This window comes from Astyanax mexicanus, chromosome 11 (assembly GCF_023375975.1).
Source record: "Astyanax mexicanus isolate ESR-SI-001 chromosome 11, AstMex3_surface, whole genome shotgun sequence".
Classification (NCBI taxonomy): Eukaryota; Metazoa; Chordata; class Actinopteri; order Characiformes; family Acestrorhamphidae; genus Astyanax; species Astyanax mexicanus.
In genome coordinates this window covers 36,533,038-36,549,183 of record NC_064418.1, presented here as the reverse complement: position 1 = coordinate 36,549,183, position 16,146 = coordinate 36,533,038, and the positions used below count along the sequence as shown (strand labels likewise).

The 16,146-nt window shown below is 40.1% G+C and overlaps 1 protein-coding gene across 2 annotated transcripts in view; it reads left to right on the top strand.

Annotated features, from left to right (window-relative positions):
• The window catches only part of nrp2b (neuropilin 2b), a 113,446-nt gene extending 99,002 nt beyond the window's left edge, over window positions 1-14,444 (top strand). Inside the window, exons 15-17 of one of the 2 annotated variants that reach the window (XM_007234155.3) lie at window positions 535-567; window positions 10,596-10,658; window positions 12,276-14,444. In XM_007234155.3, coding sequence (XP_007234217.2) covers window positions 535-567; window positions 10,596-10,658; window positions 12,276-12,580 — 401 coding nt within the window. In that variant the 3' untranslated portion in view covers window positions 12,581-14,444. Of the gene's footprint in view, window positions 1-534; window positions 568-3,491; window positions 10,210-10,595; window positions 10,659-12,275 lie in introns of those variants that run through there. The other variant, XM_022680251.2, reaches the window with a different exon arrangement.
• The last annotated feature ends 1,702 nt before the right edge of the window (window positions 14,445-16,146 follow it).

The following is a 16,146-nucleotide window of genomic DNA, read 5'->3' as shown; positions in this document are numbered from 1 at the left end:
TCAGTATTAAAGCATATTCAATATAAAATTCTGAGCTTCTAAAATTGATTTGCTTTCTTTATTTTTTAAAAACTGTCCATCATGTCTCCAAAATAGACTTCCAAAATGGACTTCCAGAGCTCTGCCCCCAGGCTCTGGAATTCACTCCCACCTGATCTCCGTAATTCAGACTCATTGCCACAATTTAAATCTAAGCTAAAAACTCATCTGTTCAAAATTGCATATAAATTGTGACTATCACTCTTCTTTCTTAACGCTATTTTGCACTGATTTTATTGTATATTTTTATATTTCTATTTACTGAGTATTTTATACTTCTTATTATTGTTTATTATTTACTGTGTTTTCTACATTTCTATTATTGCGTATTTTATTTTTTGTTTTTTTGTCTTATGATAACGTGTAAGGTGACCTTGAGTGCCAAGAAAGGCGCCCTCAAATAAAATGTATTATTATTATTATTATTATAAAAAATGTATGGAATATGTTTTTTACGACATCTCAAATTTCTTTTTTGTTTCCCTTTGATTTCAGAACCTTTCCCTGCCTTCCCGCCAGAGATGACCGGTGAGTCTCATTTTTCTCGTATTCTCATGCAATTGTCTGTCATATTGCTGTGCAGATGTCTGTGCTTCCTGCTTGTTGCCCAGCACAGCTTGCGGCAGCTGATTGGCTCTGAGGAGACCCTGCGTTGGTCCAGCTTTGCTCCTTTAGGTGTGATGGAGCCACTGCTTATGAGCACACTTATATCAGGCCCAATCAGATCCATTATGTCTGGCAAGGTGTCCATCGTCATATGGTGTCCATCATCATCATCACCATTATGCTCAGGTCATCATCACCTTTTTTGCCATCACCTGTTTCTCCTAAGCATGGGGGTGTCCCAGCATGCACCTGAAGCTCATTTTTTATTTAAACACTGTGGCTGATGTTGATGTTGATGCTTGTTGTCAGTGGTCGGTGTGATGATGAGGATTTGTGTGATCTTCGTGCAGAACACAGTACCGTGTTTTTACTGCAGATACAGGACCTGTTAAAAGTCTAGGGGCACCTTGGTAAAATGTTACAAAAGAGAAGGTGTTTGTTAATATCAGAATAAAGGGATAAATCATGTAGCAATACTAAAATAGTCCTGTCACAAATATTTACCATTAATATTTACATATTAAACCACTCATAATAAACCTGGGTAGATTTTAATATTGTTAATAACTTTTTTAAAAAAGGGAAAAAAGCTTTTTAGTAGCAAAATGAGCATGGTTATTAGCTTAGTTCTGTTGTTCCATTTATTACTTATTAAGTTTTCACACAATGTAATGGACAACTGCTGTACTTACAGTAAATAATGATGGAAGAAATAAAACAGATTTGATGAGACAATCACACTGAATAAGCTAAATAGTGTTTTTTAATTTAGTGCAGTATCTCTATGGTAGACTGGGGTTTAATTCCCTTGTCTGTAAAAAAAAACACTACATTACAACAGCAGGTGTTTTTCCATTGCATTTTTATGTATGCATGTATGTATGTATGTATGGATGGATGGATGGATGGATGGATGCTTTATTTATCCTGAATGAAATTTAGCCATCCAGCAGCAACAACACACTACAATAAGAACCTACAATATTCAAATAAACTTAACTTTTTCTGAGTTTTTGGTTTTATTTTAGGCCAATTTGACAAGGCCACCAAGTGTAAACCTTGCAGATCTCCTATTAGGCTATGCAATGGAAAAAGCTACAAACTATGGACCAGAATGCAAGCAGACTTGAGTAAAGTCAATTATTGTAGGTAGTATGCCTTGAAAGTGACGTAAAATTCCTTTATATAAAAGCAAGGTGTCCCTGAACTTTTGATGGCAGTGTACTGTATCATTCATTACACTGAATTCTCCTGTTAGTGTGATGCACCTCCACTCTGTTCTGATTGCACAGATCTGTCAGGTTATCTATCTGCAGGAAGCTTCTATCTTATAGAGAGAGTTATGATGTAAAGTGTGAGAGGGATCTGTCCGTTGGCTGGAGCAGTGCGTTCAGGGAGCACTCTGCCAACCACACCCCCCCTCCCCTTAAAGTACAGGACAGCAGGCTCCATAATGACTTAATCCTCTAGTGTCATCATCACTCACTTTTTCTCTCTTTCTATCTCTTTCTCTGTGTAGTGAAGTTTTTCCCTCTTCATCTCTCTCCCACTGCTACTTCCTTGCTCTCTCTCTCTCTCTCTCTCGTCATATCCCTTTGTTTCTCTCTCTCTCATTCTCTCTCTCTCTGCCCATATATGGAATCATCTGCACTCAAAAGCGGCGTGCGACTCACTCCTCGCGTCGTGGCGGGATTCGTTTTAGTTTCACTGGCTGCCCATATCCCCCGACAGCTTCACGAGAGATGAGCCCGACACACAGACAACCCAAATTACACGCTTGTTTTATTTCCCAGTCCTGAGACAGGAGATTAGATTAGAGTAAGGTGGTGGAGGGCTTTCGATGGTAGAGGCTTGGTAGATTCTGTCTATTTGAGTTTGTGTGTGCGTGTGTGTGTGTGTGTGTGTGTGGGAAAGATGGGTGAGTTGTTTCCTTGCAATGCTGGATGGGGTTCATGGAGGAGTTTGGCTTGAGGCAGATGAAGCTGGCACAGATCCATGCATGCAAGAAAACAGAAGTTGTAGCCTTGAAAAAGACCAGCCTGCGTGCGCACACACACACATGCATACAGTACATGCACGCTCACACATTCACACACACGTACGTATGCATACTACAGCACATAAACTAATAATGGCCAGCTTAAGCCGCACAGTAGCTCAAAAAAGCTAGCACACATTGTGCTGCCAGTGAAATGCATTAAGGCAGGCTTGTGTCAGAAGATTAAATTGCGACCGCAATGCTTTTACACTGTGAAAATCCTAGTTATTCTAGGCTTAAGCTTTAATCTAGATCTGGGAACCCAGCCCTTTGTCTTCTATTCAGTGTATTCAGACTATTATTATTTTAGGACTGAGATAAAAGATCCAATATGAAAGCACTATGATACTATAAGTACTCATAATATGTGAGATGAACGTCAACTTTATTAAACCTCCATATGAGCACATCATATCTTTTTTTACATTCACACTCATTAAAAACTAGGTCCTATGGAGCCTTCCAAAGCAAGCTTAAGCTTCCCCTCCAAATTAATGATCCAATCCTCCAAAAAAAAAAAAAAAAGAAGAAAAAGGCTAACCCGGCCATCCATGTGCAAGGCTAGGGCTAGGGCTAAGGCTAAGGCTAGAGAGAGACAACACGCATGCGCATCTATCTGCCTGTCTGTGTGCAGCAAGTCTGTCTGTTTTCCATTTTCTGTGCAGCAGCCAATCAGAGCCAAGCAAATACGGCACACGTTTCAATCCAATTCAAAAAAAAAAAAAAATTGCAAAAGCTATAAAGCTAAAAGCTCTGCAGTCTGCATGCTTCTCTACCACAAGCCAACTCTTCTGTGTCTCTCCACCAGGGGGAGCGCTACCTGGCAGGAGTGACCCCACTGTGGACACTACAGTGTCTCTGCAGCCCATGCCCACCTACTGGTATTACGTTATAGCCGGCGGGGGGGCGCTGTTGCTGCTGGCCTCCGTGGCGCTGGTCATGGCGCTGTGCTGCCACCGGTACCACCTGGCCGCCAAGAAGAGCCAGCACTCGGTGGCCTTCCAGAGCACGCAGTACCCCAGCAGCGGCCTGGCGGGGCCCGGGGTGGAGCCCATGCTGACCATTAGACTAGACAAGCACGAGCCTTGCTCGCAGTGCTGAGGAGAGAGAAAGAGAGAGGGAGAGAGATAAAGAGGTGGAGACTCTGACGAACCCTCGCTCACTATTGTGCGCGCTCTTTCTCTCTCTCTTTCTGCCTCTTTCTGTCCATTCTTCTGCGGATTCGTCACTAATCGAAACAGACCGCGCACAGAGACTCAGCGCGGTGTCCTTCAGGAAGGATGTTTTTTGTATTTTGGAGGACTGGGGGGTCTGCTGCTGCTGCTGCTGCTGCCGATGGTGGAAAGAGGGTGGAGGAATAAAAGGCAGCAGAGCCGGGGATACGCTGCCCTCTTGAACTCTTTTGCGCTGCGCCGGCAGTTCCGGCTTTGCCGTTTGCTCACCGGAAAAGAGGAGACAAACTCAATCCTGAGTGACAGGAAGCCACCTCTGTGTCTGTGTGAAAATGTGTGTGTGAGTGTGAGAGAGAGAGAGACAGTCTCTCTTGATGGGAACCTGACTTTGCAGGATACTAATCCCCTGCTCGTGACCAATCCTATTTCCCGGCGAGGAAGGGCTGCCATCATTGCCGCCAACAGAGAGACAAGAATGAACGGAGAGAAAAAAAAAACAAAGAGAGAAGGGCAAAAGGATACTACTCTGCGTCACATGGGCCGCATTTGCATGTGGACTCGCACCCTCACACACGTTTCTGATGTGATAAAAGTGCAGTAAGCTTTGTTTAAAGAGAGGTCCCTCTTGAAACACAAAGTGTGAGCGAGAAAAAGAGAGAGAGAAAGAGAGAGAGCAAGTGATACAATGTAAGAGATGCTACATTCAGGCTATAGCAGGCAGCAGTGCAACAAATCTTTTAGGTGTTGGAAGGAATCTTTCACATGTGTGTCGGTATGTGTGTGACTGTGTCTGTGTGTATGAGTGTATGAGAGAAAGTGTCAATATAGGCTCCAGTACCCCAGACCTTCAGCACTGACAATGTTCCCATTCCCTTCCTTCCTTTTCCATCGAGCCCGTCTCCGTCCTGAAGAGTTTATCAGAGAAGGATGATCTATAACTGTCTGTTCATGTGTAAATTAAAATTTTTGATTTCCATACCGCCCCAGGAGCGCTGTAGGAATTGCTTCGGTACACTTTCAAACACGTTTCTCAACTTTTCTGCAAAAAGTCTCTCGATCCTGCCTTAGCCAGACTACACCTCTGAGAAGCCCACGGTCGTTCGGTCGCATCTTTAGCCTTAAAAACATACAAGTGGCACAGGGCTGTTCAACCCCGGTCGCTATGGAGCCTCGTTTTTCAGTGATGAACTTTACTAAATGTACTCTTTATATGCTACTTATTTTCTGTAATATTTTTATATCCTACTTAAAAGGGGAATTCCACTTATCAGAATTTCTGCATAAATGAATATGAAATTTATTCGGATATAAATGAAGCTGTCTGATCTGGAGTTCTACAGAATTATATTAAACTTATTTTTTTCACAGTGGTGGTGATGGGAAAGAGTTTTTTTTTTTTTTTTTACCACACTAAAAGGTACACTAAAGGTGTTGGGGCACATTTTCATTTATTGTTTTTTTTTTTTTTTTCAAATTCAAAGGAATTAAAAAGATATTATTCTAAATTTTTTGGAGTACTAGATTTTAAATGATAAATAGATTTTAGAGACTATTGCTGTGAGGGTGATGCAATATACACATCTGTTTCAGGAATGGATGCAACTTATAGTGGGTGAATGCATTCCTTAGAAGGGGTGTCCATAAACATTTGAACATACAGTGTACATGCCTAGTATTTTTTAATGGCAAATAGTTATAATTCTTAAAAGAAAACCATTTCTTGTATGTTTGTTTCCAGATTTATTTTTTTAATATTCTAATTTGTATTGTATACGTTGCATTGTATACATTGCAACCCACAGGTAGTGACACCACCACTGTAAAGAAATTGATCCCTCTGATCTAAACCATTTAGTTATGCAGAAAGTTTGAGAAGTCTGTGGAATTCCTGATTTAATTTGTCATGGTTGCTACCTGAAAGGCTAAATGAAATGAAATGCATTTGCCAATGACTGTTGCACTGATTAATGTGTCTGGCTTATTCTGAAAGCCAGTGCTTATGTTTTTCTTTACTGTTTCATTTCTTTTACTGGTTTGATGGTTTGCCTGCAATGGGCTGTGTTTTTTATTTCCTCCTACTCATTGTTTTGTACGGGAGCAGAGAGTGGAATTCAGGCAGGGAATATGTGGCTTTGCTGCTGTGCTTTACGGTTGACAGCGGTGGAGCTACGGCATGTTTGATAGCACTGCAGAGAGGGAGAAATCTCTGTGGCTCCATATGTATCAAAACCACACAGCACAGCAGTCCAACTTTCTGTCCTTACTCCACATCTCCCTGGGTTCAATCTGATGGTTTCTTCTTGCGGTTCTTTACAAGTCTGAATCTCAGATAATACAGAATATTTCTTTTGTACAGTTTTACTTGGAAATGCATTGAAATTGCATACTAGTCTTTATATATGTGCGTATGTATGTGTGTACTGTAATCTCATGTACATTCTGAAGCATCTGATTTACAGCTTGGCGTTTGTATGTTTACCATGGTTTAGACTTCTCAACCTGATGATGAACGCTGTTTTTTTATTTTGATTTTTTTCACACTTCAGTGCAATTCATTGTAACATTGGATTGTAAGATCTAGTATGGCCCAAGGATCATCATCCCATCATCCAGGAATGTACTGATCTCACATGTCTAGTGTGAATCATAAGGCTTCCATAGTATATTGAACAAACACACAATGCGGCCAAGATACACAGCCTGGAGGGAGATTCATGGACATTCCACCCAAGACCTCCATAAACATATTGTTCCTTTTTAGCCATAAAGAGTTTGAGCCGCCATCCATCATTAAAAGAAATGGGAAAAAAAAATAACAGCAGCAGGCTGTCAGGCAGCCGCTTCAGGTTTTGGCAGCATCCGAAGCGTTCGGGGATTAAAGGAGAAAGCAAATCCCACTATCTTGTTATGTCCTCCATCTGGCAATAGGTGAAAATAATCCTCCATCATGGAGACGCTGGCCATTTTCTCCCCATTAATCTGCTCTTCACAAAAGAATGTGTGGAGAGATGGAAGGGGAGATCAAAGCTAAAGGGGGGGCCGCTCTAAAGATAGGCCCGCTCCGGTTCGGCCCGGAGTCTGAAGGGGTTTGTTTAAGAACACAAAAGCACATGAAAGCCCCTCGCAGGCAGCCAGAGAAAGCACCTGACCTGGCAGACCCGTGACGAAGCTGCGAGCGAGAGGAGTATTCTCTCACTCTCTCACACTGTTTTCTCTCTCTTTCTCTCTGTCTTTTTCTCCGTTCTCCATTCTCATCCTCTCCAACCCAATCCCGCCATACAGCACATCCTTGTTAACTGAATTAAAGCCGCGGTAATGAAGCCCGGCTGCCTGTCATGCACACTGCAGGCTCTCATTAGAGCTATTGTTGAAGACGTTTGGGTGGGTTTAAAGTTTAAAGTTAAAGTACAATGACATTTTTCAATGAGAGCAGAGCGAAAAAAAAAAAAAACACTGGCCAAAAGCCTTCGTCAGGTAAGGGTTAAGTATCTATCTCGACTGTTTGCACTCCAGCCCCCTGTCTTCTTCTTTATCTCTTTTTTAAGACATTGCAAATGCTGCTTCCCCTTTTGTATACAGTAGTGTGCAGAAGATTTTGGCACCTGTGAAAAAATATTCTAATATTAGAATAAATACAAAAAAATAGAATTCAAACAAGAAATAGTGATATCCTTGCTAAAAAAAAAAAGTCAGAACCAAAAGCTCAAAGCCAGATTTAGCTGGAAGCTTGTTTCAGGTGGTCTGAGCTGGTCTGTGGTGATTAAGGAAGTTAAAAAAGGCTTGTCATCTTGTCATCTAGGCAAAAACATAGTTATGGTTACTCAGCTTGTGACCAGAAGAGTGTATGTTGCATGTGATTTTGGCCATGCTTGGTCCTGCTGGTAATCTAGATTGTCAAGGTTGTTTATGATAATCATGTTGATCAATCAGTGGTCAGTGGAACTCAGTGCTTTATTATGCAGATTCATTATTATAATTATTTTTCACTTAAAATCATTTTATTTTCCCAAAAATCGTCAGTGCGCCCTTATGTATGAACTTTACCAGTCAGGAATTAAAGAGCAGTAAAGCCACTCCACTGAAGTGCAGCTTTATACAGTAGTTTCAGTAAAGTATCTCCAGTGCTGAGGCTGGAGCAGTATTAGCATTAGCCGCTAACCGCAGCGCTAGCTCCTTCAGCGTTCAGAGGTGAGTAGCCTGTTCAATTACTCTGTTAAAACAAGCTACGCTGTTGACCACGGCTGACTAGCGCTGCTAACTGCGGCTAGCCCTCATCTTTGGACAAAATACTGCAATTCTAAGCTTACTGTAAATAAACGGAAGTGCTTTACTCACCCAAATAGACAGTTTTCAGGAGAGAAATCTGTGTAGATTAACATCCAGCACTCGACATTAAAAGAAAATGTTTTTTTTTTTGTTTTTTTTTTAAGAATTGCAGTTATTTTACATAGGTGCTTCCCCCCACAATGAAACCTGCTGAATTAAAAGGAAAAATATAATATAATATAATATAATATAATATATTAAAAATATAATATAATATAATATAATATAATATAATAATATAAGTGCGCCTTATAATCCGAAAAATATGTTTAAATATATATAATATGTTTTATTTGTTTTAAATAATGTGCTTAGGTGCCTAAAACATCTTCACACTACTGTATAATGATCAGTCACTCTGTAATGAATGTCCAGGTTAGAGATCACCCTCTGGTCCTTCTCACTGCAACCTCCAGCAGCCCATGGGTCTATATTGATCATTTAGTCCTTCACACACTCTACACACACTATCTTTATTCATTCAGTGTATTTAATATTCCTGCAGGAGTGTCAGATTTAACTTGTCTTTTATTTATGAGTGCTTTCTTTCTGAAGGAAGCCGTTTTTCTTCATTTATTTATTTCTTTCTTTTCTATAAACTGAAATGTTTGCAGAAAAATATGTAATGGTCATGCCTTTTGAGTGCTTTTAGATCAACCTTGGCTGCCTCCTCTGAGATTTCTTTGAAGCTCTTAATATTTCTAATTAGATAATGTGTCTGATTACGGTTTATGAAGCCTGCCGTAAGCATTCTTCCTTTCCTTTTGCCGTCCCTCAAATAATATTAACGAGAAAAAGCACTTAAGAGGGCCCTTCAGCCTGAACAGCGGCCTCACAGAGCCAAGAGTCTGTCTCTCGGCTCACGCTCTCGGCTCATGCTCTCGGCTCATGCTTTCAGCCCACTCTGAGCTGGAGCCAGGAGGCAGCGGCTGATTCTAAATAGTTTTTTGTTCTACACGTGTTTATTTGGTTCTTTAAGCAAAACCATATAAGAACCACTTTTGGCTTTGTAATGAACCACATTTGTTTGTAATTTGTTTGAGATTTGTAAGTGTGTAGAACCTTTAAAAAGGCGTAATCAGGCTCCCATCAGACCTAACATCTCACAGTCTTAACAATGAAGCCTCATAATAGGTTCCTGGATTAATAGAAATACATTTTTAGTGAGAAAAGTTAGATTTTATTTTGTACAAAACTTGAATCTTAAATAAAGTTAATGTTCCTTAATCTACAACCCTATTTATTTTTTAAAATGTATGTTCTGTAGTTTCAGGTAAAAGGTATAACATATAAACATATATAACTCTGCAGAACCAACCATGGTTTTATGGTTCATGGTTTTTCCTCCTCTGGTATGATTAAAGAAAATATTCCATCAGAAAAGTCAAGATATTTTAATACCCAGTAAATAAGGTTTATAAAACAGTACATTCAAGCCAAGAACCATATATGAACCTTTATTTTTTGTATTTTTTATGTCTAATAGGGTTTTTTTTAAAAAGCTTCACTGGATGCAAAAATGATTCACACACACATTTCCTGTAGTAAAAATTTAATAATTAATTAATAATAACCAGAACACTCAAACAACCCTTTGTGTCACCTTTAATTAATTGTAAAAATGTTTAGAAAACGTATGTTTCAGATTATTTTGGTGTGATTTTTTGAAAGTCATATTTGTGTTTATTATTATTTTCTACATGTTTTGAGAACCCTCCTTTGGTTCTTTTTTTTTTCGTGTTTACTGAACAAGAGCTATGTATCAATGTGCATCATATTGACTTTATTTTCTGCTGCAGTTCCTGTTTTTTTTTTTTGGTGAAGGCTGGGAAAGTCTGTGACCGTGTGCACCCCGCGTTCTCTCTTCGTGTATATTGGGCCTTGACTGTGATTGTCTGTTTATGTGCCATTTATCATACTGCACTTCAGCCTGTTTCAAAAGATTTGAGGAATATTTTAGCCTGTTGAATTTCATGGTCTTGGAAAAACGTTGTGCGGAATGTATTAATAAAGTGATATTTTTCTACAGACCGGGTGTTGGAGTGTTTTACCACGACCCACATTTAGTGCATTTTTTTTTTAAACTGATTACAGATGACCTTGCACACACCTTCGTTTTTGTGTTGTTGATGGTGCTGCTTACTTTTTTTTCTATCTCTGCATTTTACATTTTACTGCAAATGTGTCAGAGCTCTAGTGAGCAGTGAATAATTTAATTATTTATTTATTTATTTATTGGGGTGCTTAATTCTGTGTTGCCTCATATGTTCATGCCATTGCTTTAGTCATAATCAGCTGCACTGACTCATTCAGTTAAAACACATTAGGTCATTTTTTTTTTATTATTTGTTGTTGTGATCTCTTTAGTTGAACTGCACTAAACTGCGTTTCACTGCTTGTGTTTTTCCATTTAGAGAGAAGACCTGTAGAAGTTGGAAACATTCCTATTTTCCATGACAGAGACCGCCTAGATCAAGGTAAAGCTCTCTTTTTATCACCTCATTATTATGACTTATTAGGCTATTTCTCTTGTGAATGTCATAGAAAAAGGGATTTTGTGTTTTTAGATAGAAAAACTAATATTATTAATATTAAGTTGAGTCAACTTACCTGCCAGTACAACTCAGTAAAATTCAGAGTACAGAGAACTTCAACCTGAAAACATAAAAATGCTTTTGATTTTAACCAACTTTTAGTTATACAACATGTATCAATGCTCTTTCTACAATGTTAATTCATGCAGCTTTCCCATAAGGCTCCTGGCACCATATATTTGCATATTGGGTGTGGCCTCTCCCTTACCCTTACTACATCTTTGTGTTGTCTGTTGCCAAAAGCTACCTTATCATTGGTGTTCAGTATTGTAATATATTTGTGTTGATTGCCAGGCCTCAGTGCTGTAGGCTGTAAGAGCAAGTTACCTTTATTCTGTGCTTCTATTGCTCACAATATGTTGGCTTTGAGCTGTAGTATTATGCTGTCAGTATTGGCAGCTCTTTAAAAATATGCTGTTAAGTATGTTAAGAATACCTAAATAAATTTCTTAAGTAATACTTGAAAAAAAAACAGTTGAATAAACCTAAAATTTTATATATTTACAACTTAACTGAGTTAAAGCAAAATGATAACTTGACTGAGTTACCATTTTTTTAGGGCAGTGTTACAATAGTGTAAAGTGAATTAACCCCTTTAAACACAGGCTTATTACTGGGTCAGACTTACTGTTCAGAGACTACTATAAATGCAGTAATACTTATTGTATCCATTTTAATATAAAAATACTGTACTTCTGAGGTTCTTTTTAGAACGTTTCTATTAGAAAAATGTTTTGGGTAGTTGAGGGGATTTAACTGTAGATTCAGACTGTATACTGTATAACTGCATGCCTTCTCTCATACTGTAATAAAAAAATAAAAATATGGAAATTCAACAGAAAAAATGTTTATTGTCACGTCAAACTGTTTTCAAAAACGTAGCACATTTAATGAAGGCTTTTCTTCTGTCATTCATTTGTCACTGAAAAGCTTGTTTTCTCTAAAATCTGAATAGAAAAACTGTCTATTTCCTTTGTTTATGTGACACCATTCCTTCAAATGAAGTCTGTTTACTAGCTAATGCAGTTCCAAAGCTTATTCTCAAATTAAAGTTTCACAGAGAGTTTTATTACCACAAGCAATAACTGTTAAAAATTCCATTTTTTTTGTTCTTTTTTTTTTTTTTTCGATTTACTTCATCAGTATTAAAAAAATATATCTTACCTTGTGCAACAAAAAATACTTGGTACCACATTTCCCCAAATTGTTCATGCAGACACAACTTAAAATGTATTGTTGCTCAGACTTTTCTTAAGGCTTTTTGCTCAATCAACTAAAAATCCATTTAAAAAGCCATTTTGAAAGTTGGATTTTGGATTTTGCTACAATGTAAATTTCTTAAAGCTCATCTTTATAACATACAGTTGCATAAATGTTTTTAGACATTTGATGAATATATCTTTTTCTCTCTCTCTCTCTTTCTGTCCAGTCTGTGCTGGAAGTTAATTAGTCATTATTACATGTGCCTGAACTTGTTCTCAATTATCCCCATCTCCCCAGGTTTTCCGTTCTCTGTGTGGAGCACGCCCGGTCCCTCACGTGGACCTCCAGTGACGCGGGTCTCCGAGAAGGACAACGCCTGGCTGCTAACGCTGGACCCCATCCTGGTCACCATCATCGTCATGAGTTCCCTCGGCGTCCTGCTGGGGGCGGTGTGTGCCGGCCTGCTGCTCTACTGCACGTGCTCCTACAACGGCCTGTCCTCGCGCAGCTCTACCACGCTGGAGAACTACAACTTCGAGCTGTACGATGGCATCAAGCACAAAGTGAAGATCAACCAGCAGCGCTGCTGCTCCGAGGCCTGAGGAGGACGAGGAGGATTCCCCCCTCTCCGCTGACTCTCTTTCTCTCTGTCCGGTTCTGTTTAGAACGGGAGCCGCTTCAATCAAAGACTAGGGACGACCCTCGCTTTCCTGCCATGGCCAACACACGCCACTGTCCGCAAGCAGATGTCTATCTCTGCGTATAGCTTGAGGTGCTCCCGGTGGACTACTCAGTGGTGCGAAAAGAAGATATCAACACATATCAATCGAATGCCTATTCCAAAAACATTAAAGACTATAAACTACAAAAAAACCCAGAAAATAAGTAAATACATAAAGAAGTGTATATGAATATAGATTTGTAAAGATTTAAAAAAAAAATCTAAAAGTGGTTAATGGGAGCTTAGAAGTGGCACTAGGACCTTGTAGACGGATCATCGCTTGTGAAACCTTGGCCTCCATTTTCGTGAAAGACGTGGCCTAGAAGATCGTGGACATATTGTTTAGTTTTAGACCCGTGTCTTTATCCACATCCGCTTGAGTTTATCGTAGCCATCCTCAGCCATTTACAGCCATCTTTTTCGAGCTGTGTCAACCCTTCTTATGCCAGTCCTACGCTTGAGTTCAGTCTGTTTATAACACTGTTTTTGTTGTGAAGCGTTAGCCGTCGTTATCGGAAGCGGGTAGATGAAGAAATGAAAACGTGGTGTTATGTTGGAGGAGCGAAAATCCTTTGGCTGAGTAAGTTAGATTTAAGTATTAGGATTGTCTATGGTGTTTTTTTTTTGTTTTTTTTTTGCTTTTGACTGTTTAATCTATACACATGGTGCCGCACTGTGTGAGCCATTGCGCGTTTGTGTTTAACTGCAACCTATGGATTGCGCCGAAAACTTGGAGCCACTGAGCTCAAGAGACGGAAAGAAGAGATAGAAGAGGCTCTTCAACCTGCAGAACAGAGCGACCACCTTTATCACTTTATCCAAGCTCTCTTACCCCCCCACCTCACACACCAGAAGAACAAGAGAGACTTCAGTGGTGAATCCAGGTGTTGAGGGGGGGGGGGGGGGAAGGGATTTCTGAGCTTCTTATATGGACCCACACTTAAGCCTTAAGCGAACTGTCATTGGAGGAGAGCCATTGAGAAACACCAGTTCTTGGGTTTAAAACCTCTCGGGCCTTACGCTTTCTTTCATTTCACGCTTTCTGTTTACTACATGTGTTACATTACAGGCTGTCGGAAAGGAAAGGTGAGCGAGAGAAGCAGGTTTTGCTGTGAACCTGGAGAATGGGTGGAAATTGAACACAACTTTCAACATGCTTGTCTCAAAGTGAAGGAGGGAAAGAAAAAAGAGAGAAAAAGAGAGAGAGAGAGAAAACAAGATAAAGAATGAATGCGATAAACATTAGCTTATATCTCTCTATTGGCTGCCCCCGCAGCACCCCACCAAGGCATGCTGGGAGTTGTGGGAGCTTGTGTGAAGGAGGCCCTGAGAGCTGATTAGGAGGCCCTGAGAGCTCCGGCAGATAAGGATTGCTCAGCTGTCAAGGGAATGAGAACGAAGGAGAGACATAAAGAAGTAAAGAAATGAAAATGAAGAAAGAGTGAGAACAAGAGAGAGATAGAGAGAGAGCGGGTGAGATGGTGTGTCTAGCTCTGCTGTTGTCACTGGACTCTGTTGACTCTTTTCCAAGTGCCTTGGAGCTCTGACCTGTTTTAGCTTAGCTGCAGAGCTGTGAAAGTATTACTTACCTCTTCTGTCTGGGACAGGGGGCTAACACCAAAAGACATGGACGTCCCGGCACTGGTCAGAACATTCAAAATTTGCTGTTTGTAGACTTTGTACAGACAAATGTTCTTTTTATTGTTATTATTATTATTATTATTTAATAAAGGATGAATAACTGATTTGTTTGGGTTGCTGTTTTTCTTGGGTGGTTTGTGTGCGTTGGCATTCTTCCTAGAACACTCAGCAGCATCACCTCACACTCCCGTATCAGACATATCAGTCTCTTTCCCTTACTCCCATATTACTCAGCGCAGCACGCCCTTTCATTTGGGAGCTCGTCGTCATCTGATTAAAGCTGTAAACTGCCCCGCGGCCTGACCCTCATCGCTTTTCCTGCTGACACAAACACACACCACCACCCCTTTCAGAACCTGCACGCTGCCAGCAAAGCTAACCTCTTTCACCTTCTCCTCCCTCTCATCCTCCTCTTCCTCCCCGCCTCAGAGAAACAGCAGAATGTAAAATATGCCTCGGCGCTCTCTGATCTCGGAGGGGAAAAAAAACTGAAAACATTGGTATAAGGGCTTTACCTTTTATCTAGTAAGCTTTCATCATGTTCTCTAAAATCAGTATCAAACCTCAGCCTCCGGAGGCCGCGCTCGAGGTGGAAAGAGCGGGGAACAAGCGCCGGCCCTCAGAGACACATACTATCAGTTTTAAGAGGCTGCGAGGAAGAGCAGCCATGCAAAGCAGTTCACACATATCCTGATAATAGACAAGTAAAGGACATCCACAGAGAGACTGAGAGGATATGCAGAGAGCCTCAGCAATAGTGCCCCTTCATTTCACAGCCCTCGCTTTCTTTCATCCTGATGAAGGTCAGATCTGTTACTCCAGCAGACCCACCTGAATAATGAGCAGCGACAAACGATACATGTTAGGGATGTTTAGGGATGTTTCCAATACAATGCAGTGCATCACCATTACAGCTGATTTAGACGTGTTTTAAAGCATTTGCTATCTGCTATTTAAATATAGTTCAATATAGTTCAGAGTATTTATTTTATCTATGGTGTTCAGGGCACCATCTGGTGTCCTCAAAGTGCCAGTAAAGGATGTTATTTTTTTAACCACCAGCACAGAGGAGTTCTCAGAGGGTAAAATTTAGTTTTAATTTAGAGTCTGCAGTGTAAAACAGTTTTGCAATGGAAAATAGAAACATATACCTGAAGCCATGTAAATTTCACTAACATTAACACTAATACTAATGCACACACTACTCATTTACTACACTGAATCAGAGGCAAAATAACCTAATTGGGGTGTCACTAGTTATAAATAGATGTATGTATTTCCATGTAAATTCATTCAGAACGTTTGTTACTTGGCAAAGTCTCTTCTTAGCCATTGACAAGCAGCGTCTCAAAGTTTTCTCCTGTGATGAAACCCAGATCCCGCCAGGTACGGGAATGTTTTTGGCCGTTTGTTAGCTGTCCTGTCTAATGATCCGTCTGTGTAATTACTTTGTTCTGGATTCAGACAGCTTGCAAGCCAATAATGCAATAAAGCAGCAGTCAGGTGACTTGCAGGGATGCACAATGGCGCAGATTCCTGCCATTGCTCTTCATTAGCATCATGTCAAGATAATAGGAGACGATTCACAGCATCAAACAGTGCGATGCACTGAGGAAGAAGGAAGGGTGTGAAGAGAGGGAGGGCCATTGTTTCATAGTGTTATAAAAGTGCAATCGTAGTGCTAAAATATGCATTCTCGTTTAAACAATAATGAATCGGGCAAACGTCTTAATGCTACATTAATTAAATATGATGAAGTTGTAAGTCGTTCTGGGTAATAAATCTGAGTGTCTCAAAATAATGCAA